Source organism: Thalassophryne amazonica, chromosome 8 (assembly GCF_902500255.1).
Source record: "Thalassophryne amazonica chromosome 8, fThaAma1.1, whole genome shotgun sequence".
In the NCBI taxonomy this organism is placed as follows: domain Eukaryota; kingdom Metazoa; phylum Chordata; class Actinopteri; order Batrachoidiformes; family Batrachoididae; genus Thalassophryne; species Thalassophryne amazonica.
The window spans coordinates 56749008-56768807 of record NC_047110.1 but is presented as its reverse complement, the minus strand read 5'-3'; the positions used below and the strand labels follow the sequence as shown (position 1 = coordinate 56768807).

The 19800-nt window shown below is 39.4% G+C and overlaps 2 protein-coding genes across 2 annotated transcripts in view; one reads left to right on the top strand and one right to left on the bottom strand.

Annotated features, from left to right (window-relative positions):
- The window catches only part of pkp3a (plakophilin 3a), a 52815-nt gene extending 47610 nt beyond the window's left edge, over positions 1–5205 (top strand). The window contains exon 13 of the mRNA XM_034176320.1: positions 3652–5205. Coding sequence (XP_034032211.1) covers positions 3652–3693 — 42 coding nt within the window. The 3' untranslated portion in view covers positions 3694–5205. The remainder of the gene's footprint in view (positions 1–3651) is intronic.
- The window catches only part of sigirr (single immunoglobulin and toll-interleukin 1 receptor (TIR) domain), a 38894-nt gene continuing 23340 nt past the window's right edge, over positions 4247–19800 (bottom strand). The window contains exons 2-10 of the mRNA XM_034176321.1: positions 18883–19158; positions 13341–13548; positions 13086–13213; positions 9790–9930; positions 9563–9703; positions 9281–9383; positions 8990–9140; positions 8205–8382; positions 4247–6040 (exon numbers count right to left, since the gene is read on the bottom strand). Coding sequence (XP_034032212.1) covers positions 5868–6040; positions 8205–8382; positions 8990–9140; positions 9281–9383; positions 9563–9703; positions 9790–9930; positions 13086–13213; positions 13341–13548; positions 18883–19158 — 1499 coding nt within the window. The 3' untranslated portion in view covers positions 4247–5867. The remainder of the gene's footprint in view (positions 6041–8204; positions 8383–8989; positions 9141–9280; positions 9384–9562; positions 9704–9789; positions 9931–13085; positions 13214–13340; positions 13549–18882; positions 19159–19800) is intronic.

Below are 19800 nucleotides of genomic sequence, written 5' to 3'. Positions count from 1 at the left end.
TATTGTCATTGTAACCAGTACAACTAAAGGTTAAGTGCAAGCCTTAACGTGCAAATATAAACCTGAGTAAACCATGCACAGCCTTGAAAGGTCTGGGGACGAAAAGAAAATAAACATAAAATTTAACAGGATGAAAAAGGTATGCCTAGAGCACAAATTTTAAAAAAAGAAACAATTATAAGAATGTAGTAGCAAAAAAGAGATCACATTTAAAAAAAAAAAAAGAGAGAAGTATGTACAAAACTTTGGATATTTCAATGGCAGTGGATATTGCACATTAATAAATATTGCACTCATTTCAAGTGTGACGTGACCTGACTATGTGGTTCCAGTGGCATTCAAAGCTTTAACAGCAGTTGGGTAGAAACTGTTTTTCAATCCATTTGTACTTGCTTTAATGCCTGATGGCAGCAGCTCAGAGTGATCAGGGTGGGAGAGTCCTTTAGGATGGTGTTAACTCTCCTGAGACGGTAAGAGCCATGAAGGCCCCCAGTGTGGTAGAGGGCACCCAATGATCTTCTCTGCCCTTTGGTAACCCTGTGGAGCTCTTTACTGTTTGCCACCGTGCAGCTGGCAAACCATGTACAGAGACAGTATGTGAGGGGCAGAGGCAAAACCTAAACCAGGCAAGGATCAGCATACTTTTTCTCACTATAAATTCAAAAACAAGGGGACGCCCATGCTTCACATTGCTGTGGCAGATTGGGTGGGGGCACTAGACTAAATGTTCGCTTGGATGGTTGTCATTCAAGACTCGGGGGGGGTTCTGTGGTGTTGTGGATGCAGAAAAGCGTACACCAGTGCATGCTCCCAGACATGACTTGATTGTTAAACTAGCTGTACAAGGTGCATTCAAAAATATCCAATGTTTGGCTGCAAAAAATACAATTACTCACTTGGGGCTCTGAAATCCTATTCCCCTTTGAAATAATTTCCTTGGGACTGCACACACTTCTCCCAGCAGTTCTGCCATCCATTCTTTCATTTGTTTTCAACTGCTTACCTGGGCCGTGGCAGCAGAGCAAGCAGTTCATCCCACTTTTCCCTATCCTCAAGTCCTGTAACTCTTCCCAGGGGATCCCAAGGTGTTCCCAAGCCAGCTGGGAAATATAATCTCTCCAGCGTTTCCTAGGTCTTCCCCGGGGGCCTCCTACCGGTTGGACATGCCTGGAAAACCTCCCAAGGGAGACAACCAGGGGGCATCTTCAAAAGGTGCCCGAACCAACTCTGGGGGCTCCTTTCGATGCCAAAAAGCAGCAGCTGTACTCAGTCTCTCCTGAATTAGTCTAGCTCGTCACCCTTTCTAGGAGTGTAAACCCAGATACCAGATGGAGGAATCTCATTTCTGCCGCATCCATCTGTGATCTTATTCCTTCAGTCATTACCCAATGCTCGTGACCATAGGTAAGGATAGGAGTGTAAATTAGAGGGCTGCATTGGGATTGGGTCCTATGGGACCCAACACAAATCTTATGAGAGCGGGTGGTTAGAACTTTGCTGTGGGTGGGAAAAAAACACTGCGGGTCCTTAAGCGACAGGATCACTCAACCAACAAAGGAGAATAGTGTGAAAGTATGCGGTGTCCACACGCTACTTTCAGCTAAAATAGAATGTCTTTAACAGGAGCAGCAGAGACAGAGACAGCTGCAGCGAGTTACTGCAGCAACACTGCATGCCCATATATGGCACACATATGAAACTCTTTAAACTAAATGAAAACAACGAAATAGGAGCACTATTCCTGACCAGTGTATCAAAAGACATACAGGCCAGGGAAACAAAACAACCTCATGAATCTCTTCATTAATAACCTAAATGATGTGTTTTCTCACGCGAGAAGGGAGAAGACACAAAATCAGTGCATCTCTATTATTGTGTGGGCATGAATTTTCAGTTTTGCGGGGGCGGGCAGGGCTGGACATACACATTGCAGGAATGGCTATAGTGTAAATCGACTGCTGTTCTCACACAATTTTGCAAAATGTCAAAACTTTTTTACTTAGTCATTATGGCATATTGTGTGTAGAATTTTGAGGAAAAATGAGTTTCATCCTTTATGGAATAAAGCCGTAAAATAAAATGTGGAAGAAGTGGAGTGCTGTGAATACTTTCTGGATACACTGTATATTTTTCTACAAAAACTATTCATACAATTCTTTCCTAATTCAGATATCTTTCACCACTAGATATGCCATTTTTGTTGCCAGTGTAATTTTCTGACCTTTCATGGAGATGTGCCAAATAGTGATTAAAAAAAAAAGTCATAAGACCTTTACTGAGTATACTGTATCTATAAACAGTTATCCAAAGAAGACATTTTACCAAGATGGTGTAGTGATTTTGGAAGATAATTCTTTTTTGGACACTGTAAATATTCATTAGCTTGATAGCTATGGAACCGAATAAATTCTGACCTATAAAACGAGCTGTCGAGTTGTGGGCTTACAGATAGAGGGTATTCAATTCAATAAAACTATTTGTCCCCAAGTGGCAATTCAGGCTCCTAGAGCAGCAATATTACAAACAACAACCAAAAAAAAACAAAACAAAACCAAAAAATACAATAAATAAATATGAATTATAAACTGTAAACTCCCCATACTATTCTGCTTGTTGTGTGTTTTATTGTCGGTTGATTTCTTTCAGATCCATACACATCCAAAAGAGAGGGAAAAAAAAAGTTGAACCAGCAAAGCTTTGGTGATAAGCATTTTTTTTAAAGCATCAGAGCAACAGGAAGATAAACTGTGGTTCACCCACTGCACAGACACATACATTTTCTAGATAACTTTCTCTTCACTGCGCTCCGTCGCTGTTGTTTTGCCTGTGTGAAACTGAGTCAGGGTGACTGTGACGAGCGGCATTACTTTCTCATTCCATATCATTGAGGTGGCACTGTGTAAAATACCACATATGGCACTGTTCAAAAGTTTTAGGCATATGTAACATACCTGAAAATTTAGAAAAAGCTACAAAATACTATTTATTTATTTTTTATGAAGTGAAATGTGTGGCTACCTTTAAAAAAAAATGTGGTGGTGTCATCTTTTTTCTTTTCAAGAAAATCTTATTTTGAAATAAAATAAAATCTTGTTTTTGCACTATATATATATATATATATATATATATATAATATATATAAAAATTGTGGTCTGTAATTTCTTTAGCAAAATGAAAAAAAGTGTTGATTTGTCTGATGTTCCCATAATATATAAAGGTTTTCCAAATTGGTGTCTTATCACCCAATTCATGGTGTAGCTACATGAACACACACCCAATCATGCACATTTTTCTTGGGGAGGGTGAGGTACATTTGTTGCCTTCTGCAGATCAGAACTTGCCCCTCCCAAGGGCGCGGTGCTTATTGAACAAGTCCCAACAGAAGCAGAAATGCTTTCATTCTTGTCTTCTATCATGTTTTAGGTTTAATGCTTGGATACCTTCAACATCTTATTGCAGGTTACAAACATTGTACACCCGTAAATATGAGGATTATTATTTAGGCACAGAGTTGTGTGTTTACCGTACGTGTGACCTCAGACGTCACCTGATCCAAGTTGAAATTGTGTTGTTGGCACTTACCCTGACCACCGTATAATTAGTACTTGCTTCCAATTCGTGTTCTAACATCTTTTTGTGTCTGTCTTACAGAAAGGATTTACCAGGTCTGATTTTACAGATTTGACAGTGTGAGACGAAGACAAAATGGGCTCAGGTTTGATCAGCCTTCTTTGTAATGGACATGTAAGTGATGAACTTCAGGTGGAAAAGGACTTGTACTTTTAAACCGAATGGACATCTGTGCATTGCAGCTCAATTTAAAATGCAGATCCAGGACTACTGATGCACTCGTGCAACTTAGAAATTTTTCTGTCTTAATGTGGAATCGGGGATTTTATCAGAGCAACATGTATCCAGATGAAGTTGCAATAAGCAGCTGATTTTGGAAACCATTTCAAATAAAACCAATGGACAATCCGGTAGAGACTTTGCACCTTGTTCTCTCAATGCTGCACCTCATACTATAATATATTTGTAACTTTTTTTTAAGGAAACTGGATAAATTGTTATCTGCTATGTACATTGTTTTTGATGGGGAATATGTTCTATCAAGAACATAATTTGAGTTCAGTTCATAGCAGTTAGAATTGAACACCCAAAATGATTTATTCATATACAGACTGCTGACATTTTGACATTAGTTTGTGATTACAAATCTGGGAATAGTGGTTGGGCTTTTTTATTAGCTTTATGTAATTTGACTCTTCAAATTTTATTACTGTCATACAAAACTATGTGCCATTTGTGTTGTATTTCATTAATGTTTCTGTGATTAATGTATTTTTTTTAACATGAGTGAAAGCATATTCTCAATATGCAATGTTTAAGATGTGAGAGATTATTGACTTTAGAATTAGCTGATGTTTTGTCCCTGTTGGTGTAGTACAGTTTGTCATTGTCAAAGGGAAACCTAGATTTTTCAGTCTAGGCTGTTTTTAAATGCATCTTTTCCACTCGGGACAAAACAAACTTCAACAGGTCCATGACTGATTTAGAGAATAAACACTGTCAGCTACATAATGCAATTACACCCCTCAGTCTAACAAAGCTTACAGTAAACAGCGTCTTGTCACCACTGAATAGGCGAAAGTGCCACTGAAGTGTGCAGTAGACTGGATAGGATCCCTTCAGAGATAAATGTGTGCAAACTTTTAAAACTACAGATTACCTTAACAATAGTCATTGTTAATCATTTCTTTACCTTTAGTGAGGTAAACATGCTATCATTAACCTTAATGTTCCTGTGCATGCTGCCAGACACTTCTATTCATTAGCATTAAACAGTTTGCTGAGAGTGTTTTAGCCTGCCCTGTGTACCAACATTGTATAGTCATTTAGTCTGTGAAGTGTTTGCGTTCTATTTAACATCGTGTTTGTCCCGAGTGAAAACATGACCCCTAAAAACACCTAAAAATAAAGCCTAGGTTGAAAAATTACAGCGTAACCCTTTAAAATTTAGCTTTAGCATTTCTTCAAAACTCCATTATCTTCTGATGGAAACTGTAAATTGCAAATATCACTGTGTCATTTCCAACAATAATGTGTTTCTGTAATTTTACAAATGATGGCTGTTTTGTTTGCTTTTGTTGTGTGCTGGCAGACGCATCACCTGGATATTTTTTCAGTCAATAAAGTGAGACTAACGTGGTGAAATGCACACCACGCCCTATTTGCTCATGCTCAGACAGGAATGACAACAGAACTTTCTTTGTTGCAGCTTTACTGGACTATTTATCTGCGGGTAATTATCACTGCACAAGGACAGACATTACTTCCACTGTCTGAGAACGTCTCATACCTATTCAGACTGCGTGATTATCTCAGTTCTTGCTGCACGCAGACAGACATCACATGTTGTGGCACCGTCTCACCTGATTGGACTGTGACCATCTGTGCTTGGTTCAGATATTCTTGGAAGACACTACTGCATTTAATTCCAACCATCTCTACAATGTCAACTGCAGACGAATGGTTAAAAATAAATAAATGCAATTCTTATCTGACATTGCACTGCCCTCTGCTGGGAAAGCAAGTAGAGATCTCAGCTGATTTTCAATTTTAAAATTTATGTACACACATTACCACTTTCCTCAATTGACAAATTTGACACCATCATAAAATACAAAACAATCTTTAAAAAAAATTCTGTAAATAAAACATTTTCTTTGTATGTGGAACCCACCACTTAAAAACAAGCTTGAAAACATTTGGCTAATTGCTAATTATAGATGCTATGTAATCATAATAGAGACCGCTGAAGCTTTTGTTGTTGTTTGTTTTTAAAAATGTTCAGAGACCGTTAAGGATCACACGTCCTGTTCTGTGACTAGGTGGTAAAAGTCTGAACGTGTTCCATAGTTCCGTGATCCCAGATCGGACACATCAATGTCTGAGGGCTTGGGCTCCGGCCCTGTAATGGGAGCAGCAGGCAGGACGGGAGCTTTACGGGACAGAGCCTTGTACATGGGGAGGTGCAGCCCTGAAAGAGAACCGAAAATATGCTTCATCTTATCGTTTTGAATTTTTTTTAATAGCTCACCCCCCAATATGGAGAGACATGCTGTGATAGGGTCATCATGCAATGTATCACTGTAGTAATGAATTTAACTAAATGTTTAGGAATTTTAACACATGCAGGTCACATTAAGTTTATGAATGTGTCCTTAAAGACTAAACTATCTACATTTTAGTTCTTCAATTTACTTCCCTGGATGAGAGAGGTATGTTTGAAAATATGGCCATGCCTGGCCAACAATTCAACCATCCTCCTCAGCCTGGTGGCAGTTCTTCCACCACACTCCCTCTACAATGTGACTCAACCCACTTTGAAGAATCCTGTATCTTTGGGGAAAAAGAAAAAAAAACAAAAAACCAAACAGTACCTACTCGTGTCATACAGGAATAATCAAACTACGTTTTTCAGTAATTTGGCTTAAAACTGCGGGACAAATATCCAACAGAATTGTATTTCCAAAATTAATCATTTTAACAGGCTTTATCTCCTCTGTCCAACTAGTTGAACAACAGTTGTGTGTGTGTGTGTGTGTGTGTGTGTGTGTGTTCAGGCCCCCGAACAAATGGAAAGAAAAAGCGCAATCCGGATGAAACATTTCCCATTCCTCCTGTAAAATGTGCTGTTTATGATGAGCGATCACACGAATCAGTCGCAAATACGAGGAAAAACGCCGAGTGAACGACACACACCTCACACAAAGGCTGCTTACCAGAAAATGACGCAATCGACAGGCGTGAAAAAGTTCACGCATGCGCACGAAGGTTCAAGGTTTGCTCATGCAAGCACACGTGATTCAAGTCCATCAGGTTTTTGAAAAAAAAAAAAAGGTCGGATACTTTTCTAACAGACCTCGTACACTTGTTCCTGAAATAAAAACAGTAAAATCAGTAACTGATGCATCGTTTTCTGTTACTGAAATCTCCATACTGGAGATGAGTAGAAAGATTATGGTAACAACAAGCTCACTTGCGGACACAACATCTACAGTTTGTGACAATTTGGCTGCTCTGAACAAAATAGCCTCATTTCCGGAGACCAAAGCGAAAAAAAACATGGGCAAGAAGTGATAAGGTTGGTATATTTGCCTGTGTATTTCTTAATCATTGTTAAACAGTGTTTTTTCGCATGCATTGGATAGATAGAACTTCAACAAATATTTCTGTGTGCGATCGAAGCCAAGCAAGTTGATTGTTGACAAATCGGTACAAAGCTGTGGGGCGGGCACACTACGTGATACAATTTTGGCATGACATACAATCAACTCACCCTACTTGAGTGTGAAATGAAAATACGTTTGTGCGTGCGTGTGTATATGTGTGTTGTTATATGCAAACTTTCTCATCTGTTTCTCCACTGTAGTAAAGAAACTATTTTGGCGCTACATGTCACACCCTCGTGTACTGAATTACATAAAAAACGATCTGCAATGACTCTCCATTTTGGGCTTCCTTCATCTTTTGGAACCGTTGCCCTTCAATGTGTACATTTTTTCACAGTTGTATCAATTATTACGCTCCATATTCAAGAAATAATAAATCACCATGTTATTCGGAAATGAGGCTGTTATGTCCAGAACGGCTGAAGTGTGTCGTCCACAAGTGAGCTTGTTGTTACCGTAATCGTTGTGGTCCTCTCCAGTATGGCAATTTCAGTAACAGAAAACAATGTGACAGTTACTGATAGGGACATTTTTATTTCAGGAATAGGTGTGTTTGTAACTGATCTTTCATCAGAAACTGCACATTTTACAGGGGGAACGGGAAATGTTCCATCCGAATGGAGCTTTTCTTTCTGTTTGTTAGGGGGACTTGGTGTTTAAGGGTTTGGGTGCCTGGAGAGCAGGTCCCCACCCCTGCCAGTGGAGATCACAGGGTACAACATGCTGCACTGGACAGACCAGTCTGTCAGAACACCACACAGCAATCACTTTGGTTTCAAAATGTCTCATCCTCTTCTGACTATAGCTACTGCAACTCCATCAATGTACAAGTTTGCAAGTATCATTAACTGCAAACCACACGGTTTTGTCTAAAAAAAAAAAGTATAAAGTTATCAGGGCTGTGAAAACACACTAGCTTTCTCTTCCTTCCATCCCACCCTTGTTTGTTTCTATGACTGCTGTCCATACCCAAGTCTCCTGCTGGGTCAGTGTCTGAGCTGCAGTCCAGGTAGTCTGGGTTAAGGGTCAGCATAGGGTCCTTATCGTCCTGTAGAACCGTCTGAGGGTCGCCTGCAGATGCTCTGTGAATGGACACATGACGAGGCATTGCTAATGCCAGCTCCTTCCAGAAGGTTGAGGACGGAGTCTGAATACCAAACACAAAACCCCAACATGACTCACTGCAAAAGCACCAAATCATTTACTACGCACTTGGTGGACGTAATAAAATCGTCAGCATCTATTTATTTATCTGTCAATTAGCAAGAGTACGTGAAATCTATTGCATGTATTTTGCTGAACGTTTTACCACAGCTAGATATTAGGTGAAGAAAGACTCCATTAAATTTTGGAGATGATCCGGATTCTGGATCAAGGTTCACATTATATATGCTTTGAAGGATTACTTCAAAACTACTTCACAGATTCTCACCACACATAGATAGTAGGGCATGAAAGACTCCACTGAATTTTGGAGGTGTTCTGAATCCGGATTGGCGGATGTCAGAAATCTGATTGCTCATTTTAAATTTTACACTGCAGACGTCTGCCTGGATATGTAGTATGTTGTCCTGCAATATGCACATATTGCAAAATACTGCTGTACATTCACAATCTGGACCGCTTTAGAGCAACAGGATGGCTCTAGAGTCTAGAGCCTCAAAGTCAAACTTCACTTGTCATGTGCTGTACAGCAGATCAATAATAGATATATTTTCACTCCAAAACAGTACAGCTCTTACTGTGGGCCTTACCACGGAGTTGTGCCTCCAGGTGAGAATGGTGAGGCAGTGCTGATGCGCACTGAGCTGCTTCTTGATCTCAGACCTCATGCGCTTGTACTGGCCTTCTAACAGAATCAGCATGGGCTGCTGGCACAACTGTAACAAGTGTAGGAGGCCCTGTCTGAAAACACACACAGACCACAAGTGAGAAACTGTGGTGACACTGATCTTTAAAAAATAAAGAAAGAAAGAAAGAATATGGGAAAGTATTGTTTGTACAGTTTCTCATTAAGTGAGCTTTCATGCCTGAGACAGTCTGACCTGAAGTCATTGGAACACCAGTCCTGCTCAAGGTAAGCGTAGGAAAGCACCACAATAAGCCGGCGAGAGCGACTCATGCTCATTAGCAGCTCAGCAGGTGGTTCTGGAGACACATTTTGCTGTTAAGTATGCAGTTTTTGTAGTTTACTTAACTAGAACCAAGTGTGAATTCTAATGCTGGATTATGACAAACCGAAAAATAAATAAAAACACCATAAAAATATCTGATCCAAAACGCAATGCAATACAACGTGTGGCTTTGGAACAGGAAGGTATTGTCACCTGAGCCAGGCAGGATGTCGTTGGAGTTTAGGTGCAGCTTGTAACCACTTTTCTCCAAATGAGGCTTAAGAATAAAGTTGACAAACTTCCTGTCATAGTCATTGTTGACGTAGGAGATGTAGGCATCATATAATTTACCATCTGAAACAAAACCACAGTCACCAGGATTTCACACTGCAGGTGTAACTGTTAAGTAAACAAACCTTTGATCACATCTGAAAGCTCACCATTGATTTCGTAGTCTCCGTACAAGTTCCTGTACCACAGCTTGATGTTGAGGTGACACTTGGAGTATACAATCACAGCTACGGCCAGTAAGAGGAGGAGAACGATGGCTGCAATAACAGCTGCTGTGTGGCTGGGGCTGCCTGGGAATGTAAATGACGTACGAAATGAGCCACACAATACACATTACACACCCTTTGTATGACATCACAGGATGGACTGTAGTGCATGAGCCCAAAGCCAGTTTGGACCTCATCAGTACCACCTAAGGGAACTAAACAACATTCACAATCCAGCCTCAGTGTACCTTGGCCAACCAAAAAATGCATGTTAACCATCCCAGAGTGGCAGCTACAGCCAGGAAGGTGTCAACATTTAAAAATACTTTAATCATATTGAAAAGTATTACACATTATGTGGCTGATCATAAATATTTCAAAAAAGGTATAATTTTGACTATATCTGACTGAATCTTATGGCATTAGAGTAAAAACAATAATTGTGACAGTCAATTTCTGTTTTTACAGGGGTCAAAACTTAAAAGTTCCAGTTTTGGTAAAAACTGGCACAAATTATTGGTCAAGCTAATAGGATTAATAAATGGAATAGTTTTCATCTTGTTGAATGCTTGATCTCCAAAGTAATGGTCAAACAAAGTCAACATCTCTCGGATTGCAGGACATGTTACCCCATAACATGACAAATAAGCATGATGGTGCAAACAATTCCTTAACACCCCCCTCTGCACGCGCACACAAGCTCAATAATTTGCATCACCTTTGACCAAATGTTGGAGCAACTTTAACTTTTGACCCCTGTACAAACAGAAGTTGACCTTTGTCAACATTTTTGCCATTTTTACAAGGTAAAAATGAGTGAAGGTATCTTTCACTCAAATAGCCCAAACTACACCTTTTTGGAATCTTTCCAATCACACAAATAATATGGTACACAGTAGAATTGTAGCATTTTAAAATTATGACCCCTCTGTAATCCTTCACTGATCCACTACCACCCTAGGATGGCCAGTATATATTTTTGTGTAGGCCATGCTCTACCAAGGCTGAATTATTAGTGCCGTTTAGTCCCCTTAAACCTTATTGGTCCAGAAACAAAAAACATTAACATGGACTCTCAGGCAAGTCCACAGCCCCCACAGAGGTAAGTGGTATTCGGACGCGGTTTCTGATGCAGGCAAAGTGGGCAGCTGCCCGGGGCGCATTTTTTCATGATACACAGGGGGCGGCACAAACACTTAAGAAAAAAATAAATAATCATTGTCTGCGCCGCAAAGCAGTGATCATATCACTGTGTGGGGATGCAAATTGGCGCCCCCTCCCTGCATCTGTATGCACCCCTGCTTGCTGAGCTGCACAGAACAGAACCAGTGTAAAAGGTTCAGCGGTTCTTTTCTGCAGTTGCTCTGCTCCGCTTTGACAGACGGAGCAGCCTGCAGTGCTCCCGTTTCTCTGCTGTTCCGCTCATCCTTCTATTCAGTGGCAAAGTCCACTTAGGACGCAGCACAGAACCAGAACTCTGTGCCCAGAACAGGTGTTTGAAAGTGAACAGACAGAGTGTAAGAACAAACTGCCCACTCGTGGAAAAAAGTTTGCAGGAGAGCCTGCTTATTGAGGGTTTAGAAATTGAGCTGCATTCACATTACTAGCTGAGGTGACTTGAATAATTAATTGTATTGCGGCTTTGCTTGAGCTGCTGCCCCCGCGACCTGACTCCGGATAAAGCGAAGAAAATGGATGGATGGATGGATATATTCTGTTTAATATTTAAACAATGTAGGTATGTTGGACTGGTTTACAGAACTAGATTAGGTGAATATAGCAGAGTGAGAATGTGCTAAATCAAATTATTTGATGTGAGATTTGGGCTCCTTACTGTTTTATGAGCCATCTGAACATCTTTGTGTTTGTGCTCAGAGATCAGAGTCAGTTCTGATTTCATTCTGCTTTCTATGTCATCACTGTGAAATCAGATAATGGTCACAAACAGGAAAACAAAACAAAAAAGATTCAGGAACAAATATCACAAGGACTCAGAAATGGACGGACTGTCATCAGAAATTGTAACGATGAAACCAGGGCCGGGAAGGAAAGTCAGCACTACAGAATCACTGGCATCTACAACAGGCGTCTGTCTTCATATGTCAGAAATGTCACAGAGCATGTAAATCTAAGATTGATCCACACAGTCAAACAAGACAGACAAGTCTATGGTCCTTCTGGTGCTACACCATAATCAATATGACTCAAGGTTGACAACAGATATAAGAAAATGGTGAGACCACTTTAAACCTTTAAAAATGCAGAAGTGTTTTAGGTGGTTTTAGAAACATCAAGCTAAATTTTTAGCTAAATGTTGAGACAAATATGCACCTTAATAAAAGAGCTAATTGTTTCTCCATAAAAGACATTAATATAGCGTCTAATGACAGACATTTAGCATGTGAGGACGTTTATTCAAATTTGCAATTTGTGGATGTTTTGTATAAGAGTTATATTGTAGACTGCGGTCTTGATGTCAATTGCAATTTCAGGTGTACTTCTAAAATATTAAAAATAAGAAAAACTGGCTGTTTGTGCAAAATTTTGACTGTTTTTTTTGGGGGGGGGGGGTGCTTCAGTGTAGAACTGCCACTGGTGGTATTGACAGACTGCTTGGTTGATGGACTACTAGGTTATCTTGAGATACAGACAAGAACCCAGGCAAAAAAATGGGAGAACATGCAAAATCCACACAGAAAGGACCAGGTTGGAAACGATCTCACAACTTTCTTGCTGTGAGGCAACAGTGCTAACCACTAAGTCACTGTGCCGATAGACACACACACAAAAATTAAATTTGCATCATATTTAATTCTAACAAATTGGCTCGAGTTGTAGTTCTCAAATTACACCTTGTAAATGGGTATTCAAAATGAATGAAAAGAAAAATGTGCATGTGCAAAAATTTGTCACAGCTGTTTTTCAAACAGCGCAAATATTTAATTCCATGTACAGTGTGATCCTTTCAGGAAATATCAGTAAGTTCTAGACAATTTTTTCATGCGCAAAGATTAAATTGACCACAGAGTTTTGAAAGTGGCAACTAATTCAAGATTATGTTTGCATGCAACAAAAAGCAATGATATACTCTCAAGTCGACAGCACACGTCTGTGTTATTTGCATGTGGTTCCCGTGTTTTACATGTTCACTAGTCCTTGTATTCCCTTTTTTCCCCCCTCCCATTCCTGGAAGGTTTAATGCATGAGGACTTTGCTTTGACAGGTGTCTGATGTCTTACTTGCATTCTGTAGGCTGAAGTCAGATGAGGTATTCCTCATTGTGCAGCTGTACAGACCAAAATCATCCAGCTCCCTGATGGTGATCACCAGCAGACTGCTCACCAACAAGTGGCCATCACCAGGGGACCTAATACATACATACATACAAATAAATTAACCTATTTTACAATGAATCCTCTGCTTGTAAGTTGCTTTCTTTGATGCAGGTTAAACCTTGATAATGCAACATGAATGTTTTAAAAGCTTCAAATCACCATGAGGAGGTATTCTGCACATAAACTGTGTCGTTGGTAAGTGGTTTGCCATCTTTAATCCACTGCAGCGTAGAGTTACATTGCTCCTCATTTGTTGCCCGCAGAAGAAGAGCAGTGCAGTTCATTTTCACGGTGGAGCCCACTTTTCCCCAAAGGCTTGTCAGGCCTCCATCAGGATGATATTTAGGGACTTGGGAGCACGGAGCCTCTGCAAAGACATACCACCGTTATCTGTGTTCACTGCTAGCTCTGCAGACAATAGGAGCCTTCATGTGCACAGGCTGATGCAGCCACAGTATACTTGGCTGACCTGCTGAAACTAAAGCCAGACACTCGTACACAATGTGACATGAATACATTTTCCTCACAACTGTACACAAAAGTGAGTACTATTGCAAGGTGTGCAGAGCAACTGCATTACGTAGGTGTATCACGGTGCCCCAAGAATTCAACGCAGCATTTCATACATGTTCTAAACTTCTGCAATGTGACCTTTGCAAGTATTTCCTGTATTACATAATAATGTACACTGTGTGGTGTTGCATAGATGTTATCGCAAGCAGAGAGATGCATTTCTGTTGTTGAAACCCCAAATAAGAGCAGCTGAAAGAATGTAAAAAAAAAAAAAAGTGTAAAGCTGCTCTCCTTAAAAGGACACGTGGCATATTAATTTCTCGATTAGCAACACAACATCAAAATATTAATAATTGTAAGTCTATCTGCGCACATGCGGTAATAATTAGTGGTCACTGATGTATTTTATTACTAATTATTCCTCTCGCTCGACGAGGCAGTGGGTGCATTTTCCAAAAATGCCTTACTCTGCATTTCTCAGAGTGTGATGTATATTTTAGGAAAAGCAGAAACATCCTGATGGCCAACAGAGAGTGAAACAAACACTGCTGGGTGATTCTTTAACTACGGGCACTATTGGCCTTGTAAATGTAATTTCCACCACACCATTGCCTTACAATATAAAGCGCCTTGGGGCAACTGTTTGTTGTGATTTGGCGCTATATACATTTGCTCTGATGTCACTGTTTATCTCCATAGAAACTACCCAAATAATCTTTCATACAAACTATTTAAAGGGACATTACAGTGTTGTGGTGGAAATTACGGCAATAGTGTGGGACAACTACATTTTGTTTAAAAAAATCACAACAGTTGTATGACATTGAATACCCCAATTATGTTTTGATTATTTTACTGATATTTTATTCAGAGATATTTTAAAACATTAGAAAAAAAACGTTTCTTTACCATTCATTTTTATCATTGAAGCTCAAAAGTCTGGGTGTGGGACAAGCACAAAACGCCAATATTTGCATATAATGATGCTGAAAAAAGGTGAAAAAGTCATCATAGACTACTACAACCCCTGGCAAAAATTATGGAATCACCGGCCTCGGAGGATGTTCATTCAGTTGTTTAATTTTGTAGAAAAGAGCAGATCACAGACATGACACAAAACTAAAGTCATTTCAAATGGCAACTTTCTGGCTTTAAGAAACACTATAAGAAATCAAGAAAAAAGATTGTGGCAGTCAGTAACTGTTACTTTTTTAGACCAAGCAGAGGAAAAAAATACGGAATCACTCAATTCTGAGGAAAGAATTATGGAATCACCCTGTAAATTTTCATCCCCAAAACTAACACCTGCATCATATCAGATCTGCTCATTAGTCTGCATCTAAAAAGGAGTGAACACACCTTGGAGAGCTGTTGCACCACGTGGACTGACATGAATCATGGCTCCAACACGAGAGATGTCAATTGAAACAAAGGAGAGGATTATCAAACTCTTCAAAGAGAGTAAATCATCACACAATGTTGCAAAAGATGTTGGTTGTTCACAGTCAGCTGTGTCTAAACTCTGGACCAAATACAAACAACATGGGAAGGTTGTTAAAGGCAAACATACTGGTAGACCAAGGAAGACATCAAAGTGTCAAGACAGAAACTTAAAGCCAATATGTCTCAAAAATCGAAAAATGTACAACAAAACAAATGAGGAACGAATGGGAGGAAACTGGAGTCAACTTCTGTGACCGAACTGTAAGAAACCGCCTAAAGGAAATGGGAAAATTTACAGGGTGATTCCATAATTTTTTCCTCAGAATTGAGTGATTCCATATTTTTTCCTCTGCTTAGTCTAAAAAAGTAACCGTTACTGACTGCCACAATCTTTTTTTTCTTGATTTCTTATAGTGTTTCTTAAAGCCAGAAAGTTGCCATTTGAAATGACTTTAGCTTTGTGTCATGTCTGTGATCTGCTTTTTTTCTACAAAATTAAACAACTGAATGAACATCCTCTGAGGCCGGTGATTCCATAATTTTTGCCAGGGGTTGTAGAACAAATTTCTTAACACACTTTCATTGTTAAGATAACTATAAAAGTGTGAAATTTCCCCTTTTTTCTGTTTTTCATACAATATGATCAAAGGACATGATAAGTGCCCGTAGTCTAAGAATCACCCACTTACGTAAACTTTGCAATTAATCTCAACATTCATAACATTAGCTTTACATTCCATTCAAGCGTGCGGGATATTTTCCTCAAAGCTACGTAAATGCTGTCGGAAACACTCAGAAAAATGAGTGCTCATGAGTACGCTGTTTTAGGCAGTCTCCATAGCTGTTTGTTGTGAATGCCATATACTTTGAGACTGGTCACGGAAGTACAGCAAAACCTGCATATAATGGATTCAAGTGGACCAGCGTATTTTGTCCATTATAATCAAAATCCAGTATATCTATAAAACGGACAAAATCCATTATATGTATATAACAGATTAGTTACAGTCATAAGGCACTGAATGATCTATGGGGACCAATTAGGCTTATGCATTTCCTTAATTAAATGCCTGACCTTGAATAGGAGATAGTCTCACTTAATGCCCAGGTCAAAACTTTGTCTGGAAAAAAAAAAACAAAAAAAAAAAACGAATACCTGACTTAATGCCGGGCATTATGTGCCTTAAAAGGATAATTATATGGCTGTGACGCTAAGCGCGCTCTCATTAGCTGATTAGCGGTCGGATATTTTCCTATATTGGAAAGATTACCATGACAATGGGTCCGCGATGCGTCTTTTCATTACATGATTAGAAAAATCAAGTCGGGCATGAATGTACTCCATAAATATCTAAACAGCATTGGGAAGAAAACAAACAAACAAAAAAAAAAAACAGACTGAAAGCTTACCAGCTAACGACCAGATCATCTGTTAGCAAGTTCTTCAAGGAGATGAAGAAAGCGAATGAGCCCAACACCGTCAACAACATATTCAGGTGATACTGCAAGTTTAATATATATATATATTTATTTTTTCTTCCCCCCAAGTCTGCTGCGGAGTTGTACCTTAAAATCCTAAAGCCCGATTTATGCTTCTACCACTCTAACTTCGTGGCCATGCAATGAGAATGACGTGCGTGTGACCCTTTTAAAAGTTCTCAATCGTGTTGATGGGCATCTTAATGCAACAGGAGACTTTCTGGATCAATCCGTCTCTCAATAAGCTCCACTTTATACAATCCGCAACCTCCAAACCAACGGCACATGCAATTTCTCTCTGTGAACTGCGTGTCAGTTGAGTGTCTTTGTAATTTTTAGCCACATGTATGTGAAACTTAACACCATATTACAGTACAGGCAGTAAGCAGCATTTTGTTAATAATCGCCGGCCTTGAATTACAGCTTGCCTTATTTAGGTGCCGGATCGAGCACGGTTTGAAAAAAAATGAACAGCCGGGCTTTTAATCTAACGAAATACGGTATGTACTTTCCTCGAATTGGGTAGTGTCAGTGTTGAACTTAATTTCGTACCTCTGTTGTGCCTGGATACGTCCAGACTGCTTTGTCCAGTACACGCAAGGTTTTTTTTTTTCTTCTTAAAACGGAAACACATTGCGATGGGACGGGAAGTTTTGTCTGATGTGAGCAAAAATCGATTATACAAAATTAGGTATATACTGTGTTTATTACATGGAAAATACAAAAACATTGGGACTTTTTCCTTTGTCTGGTGACCGTGAGTATCTGTTTTTTCCTGTGATGCTTTAGGCGAGTTTTACTGTACACAAAGTAATCCCAGTGTATGATGGTCACAAACAGCCTAAATATAAGTTGTGATGATTTTGTTGCGACATGTCCTTTAAAGGATTCAACTTCAAAGCTAGGGTCCATGGAGTGTTGGAGTGACTGTGGAGAGGAAAAAATAGAAAGAAAAAAAAAAAGCATTCCATACATGATATAGCATTGTTCCACAGTTTGATTCATTTGTGGGTGATTCTTAGACTACAGGCACTTATGTCCTTTGATCATATTGTATGAAAAACAGAAAAAAGGGGAAATTTCACACTTTTATAGTTATCTTTACAATGAAAGTGTGTTAAGAAATTTGTTCTAGTAGTCTATGATGACTTTTTCACCTTTTTTCAGCATCATTATATGCAAATATTGCCGTTTTGTGCTTGTCCCACACCCAGACTTTTGATATTCAATGATAAAAATGAATGGTAAAGAAAGTTTTTTCTAATGTTTTAAAATATCTCTGAATAAAATATCAGTAAAATAATCAAAACATAATTGGGGTATTCAATGTCATACAACTGTTGTGATTTTTTAAACAAAATGTAGTTGTCCCACACTATTGCCGTAATTTCCACCACAACACTGTAATGTCCCTTTAAACAGTTTGTATGAAAGATTGTTTGGGTAGTTTCTATGGAGATAAACAGTGACATCAGAGCACATGTAGCGCCAAATCACAACAAACAGTTGCCCCAAGGCGCTTTATATTGTAAGGCAATGGTGTGGTGGAAGTTACATTTACAAGGCCAATAGTGCCCGTAGTTAAAGAATCACCCTTGTGTGGTTGAGATAAATACTTCAATAATTTTCACAGCCCCTGCAACAATTGGAAAAGGTGAGGTGCTGGTTCATGTCTTTCTGTTGGGCCAAGCAAAATGTACTCTGTGCACAATAAATGTATTTCCATGTTTATTACTATCCACATAAACACTAAATTTAATTTTTTCACACAGGGTGTTATTTCCCATCTCAAGTCTCTGTGCACACTTGTCAATTGCAGACACCTATGTGTGTGTAAATTAATCAAATGTGGGGAAATAACTGCATCTTTTGCACATACAACAGAATATTTTTTTTAAAAATATTTTTCCTACAAAGGAGTGCTGCATCAGCCACAAATGGGAGCTGGGTACCCACAGTGTGTGGTTCCTACTTGTCCAGATATAGACGCACATGGGTGCTGTGTTGTGCAGTTCTTCTGGAATATGCTTCTGCATTGCAATGATGCGGCCCAGCATTACCCAGATAAGGCACAAGCACTTCGCACTATTGTGTAGTGAGTGGTCCGTTTAAGTGCTTCAAAGTTGGCCCTATACTGTGTACAAACTCAATCAATTGAAAAAGGTGAGTAATAACCATAAGCTTAATTTTTGTGCATGATAGGTATTTACAGTAATGTGTTTCATTTGAGATGTGACTCTAGTCTATTTCTAAAAATAATACTGACCCCTGACTATGAGGCGCACAGTAAATGAGGTTGTATCGTTGTCTTTTTCCATACAGGTATAATTCCCTTGATCCTCAAAGCCCAGGCTGGGGAGGTCCAGGTAGGTTCGGCCCTCCTTATTGTGGAGGTGCACAGAGTCCTTAAGCCATACAATATCCAGTTGGGGGGTACTCTGGGGCCAAACAGATTCTATGGGGCAATACAACCGATATGGAGGCTCCTGCCCCAAGTAGAGCACCTGCTCCTTAAACCTGTCCTGATCCACCACAGTCTGAGCTGCAAATGGAAAGAGAAATAAAGAAAACATTTATGATATAACATGACCACATAGTAAATCACCAGAACATGGTTCTTTGCAGCTGCAATTCAAAGCATTTTGCACATAGTTTGTGTAAGAAAGCCTACAGCAGACCATTTCCATTTTCAGTGTAGCTGCTGGCAAAGAGTGAGAAGCTAATGGTGCATGAAACTGAACATTTACACTTTCTGTTTAACTTACTCCAGGTAAAATGGAAAGGCACACTAAGACAGTGCAACACTTATCTACATACATACACACACACACACACACATATATATATATATATATACACACACGAGGTCTGTTAGAAAAGTATCTGACCTTTTTATTTTTTTCAAAAACCATATGGATTTGAATCACGTGTGATTGCATCAGACAAGCTTGAACCTTCGTGCGCATGTGAGCACTGGTCCACCCCTCTCGTCGTTTTTTTATTGCAAATAAATGTCTGAACGATTTGGAGCTTTGCTGCATCAATTTTTTTTCCAGAAACTGTGAGAGACCTCCAGGTGGACACCGTTCGGAAAATTAATATGGCTTTCAGGGACGATTTTATGGGGATTACACAGATTAAGGAGTGATCCAGACGGTTTAAAGACCGCCCACAACTGCTGAGA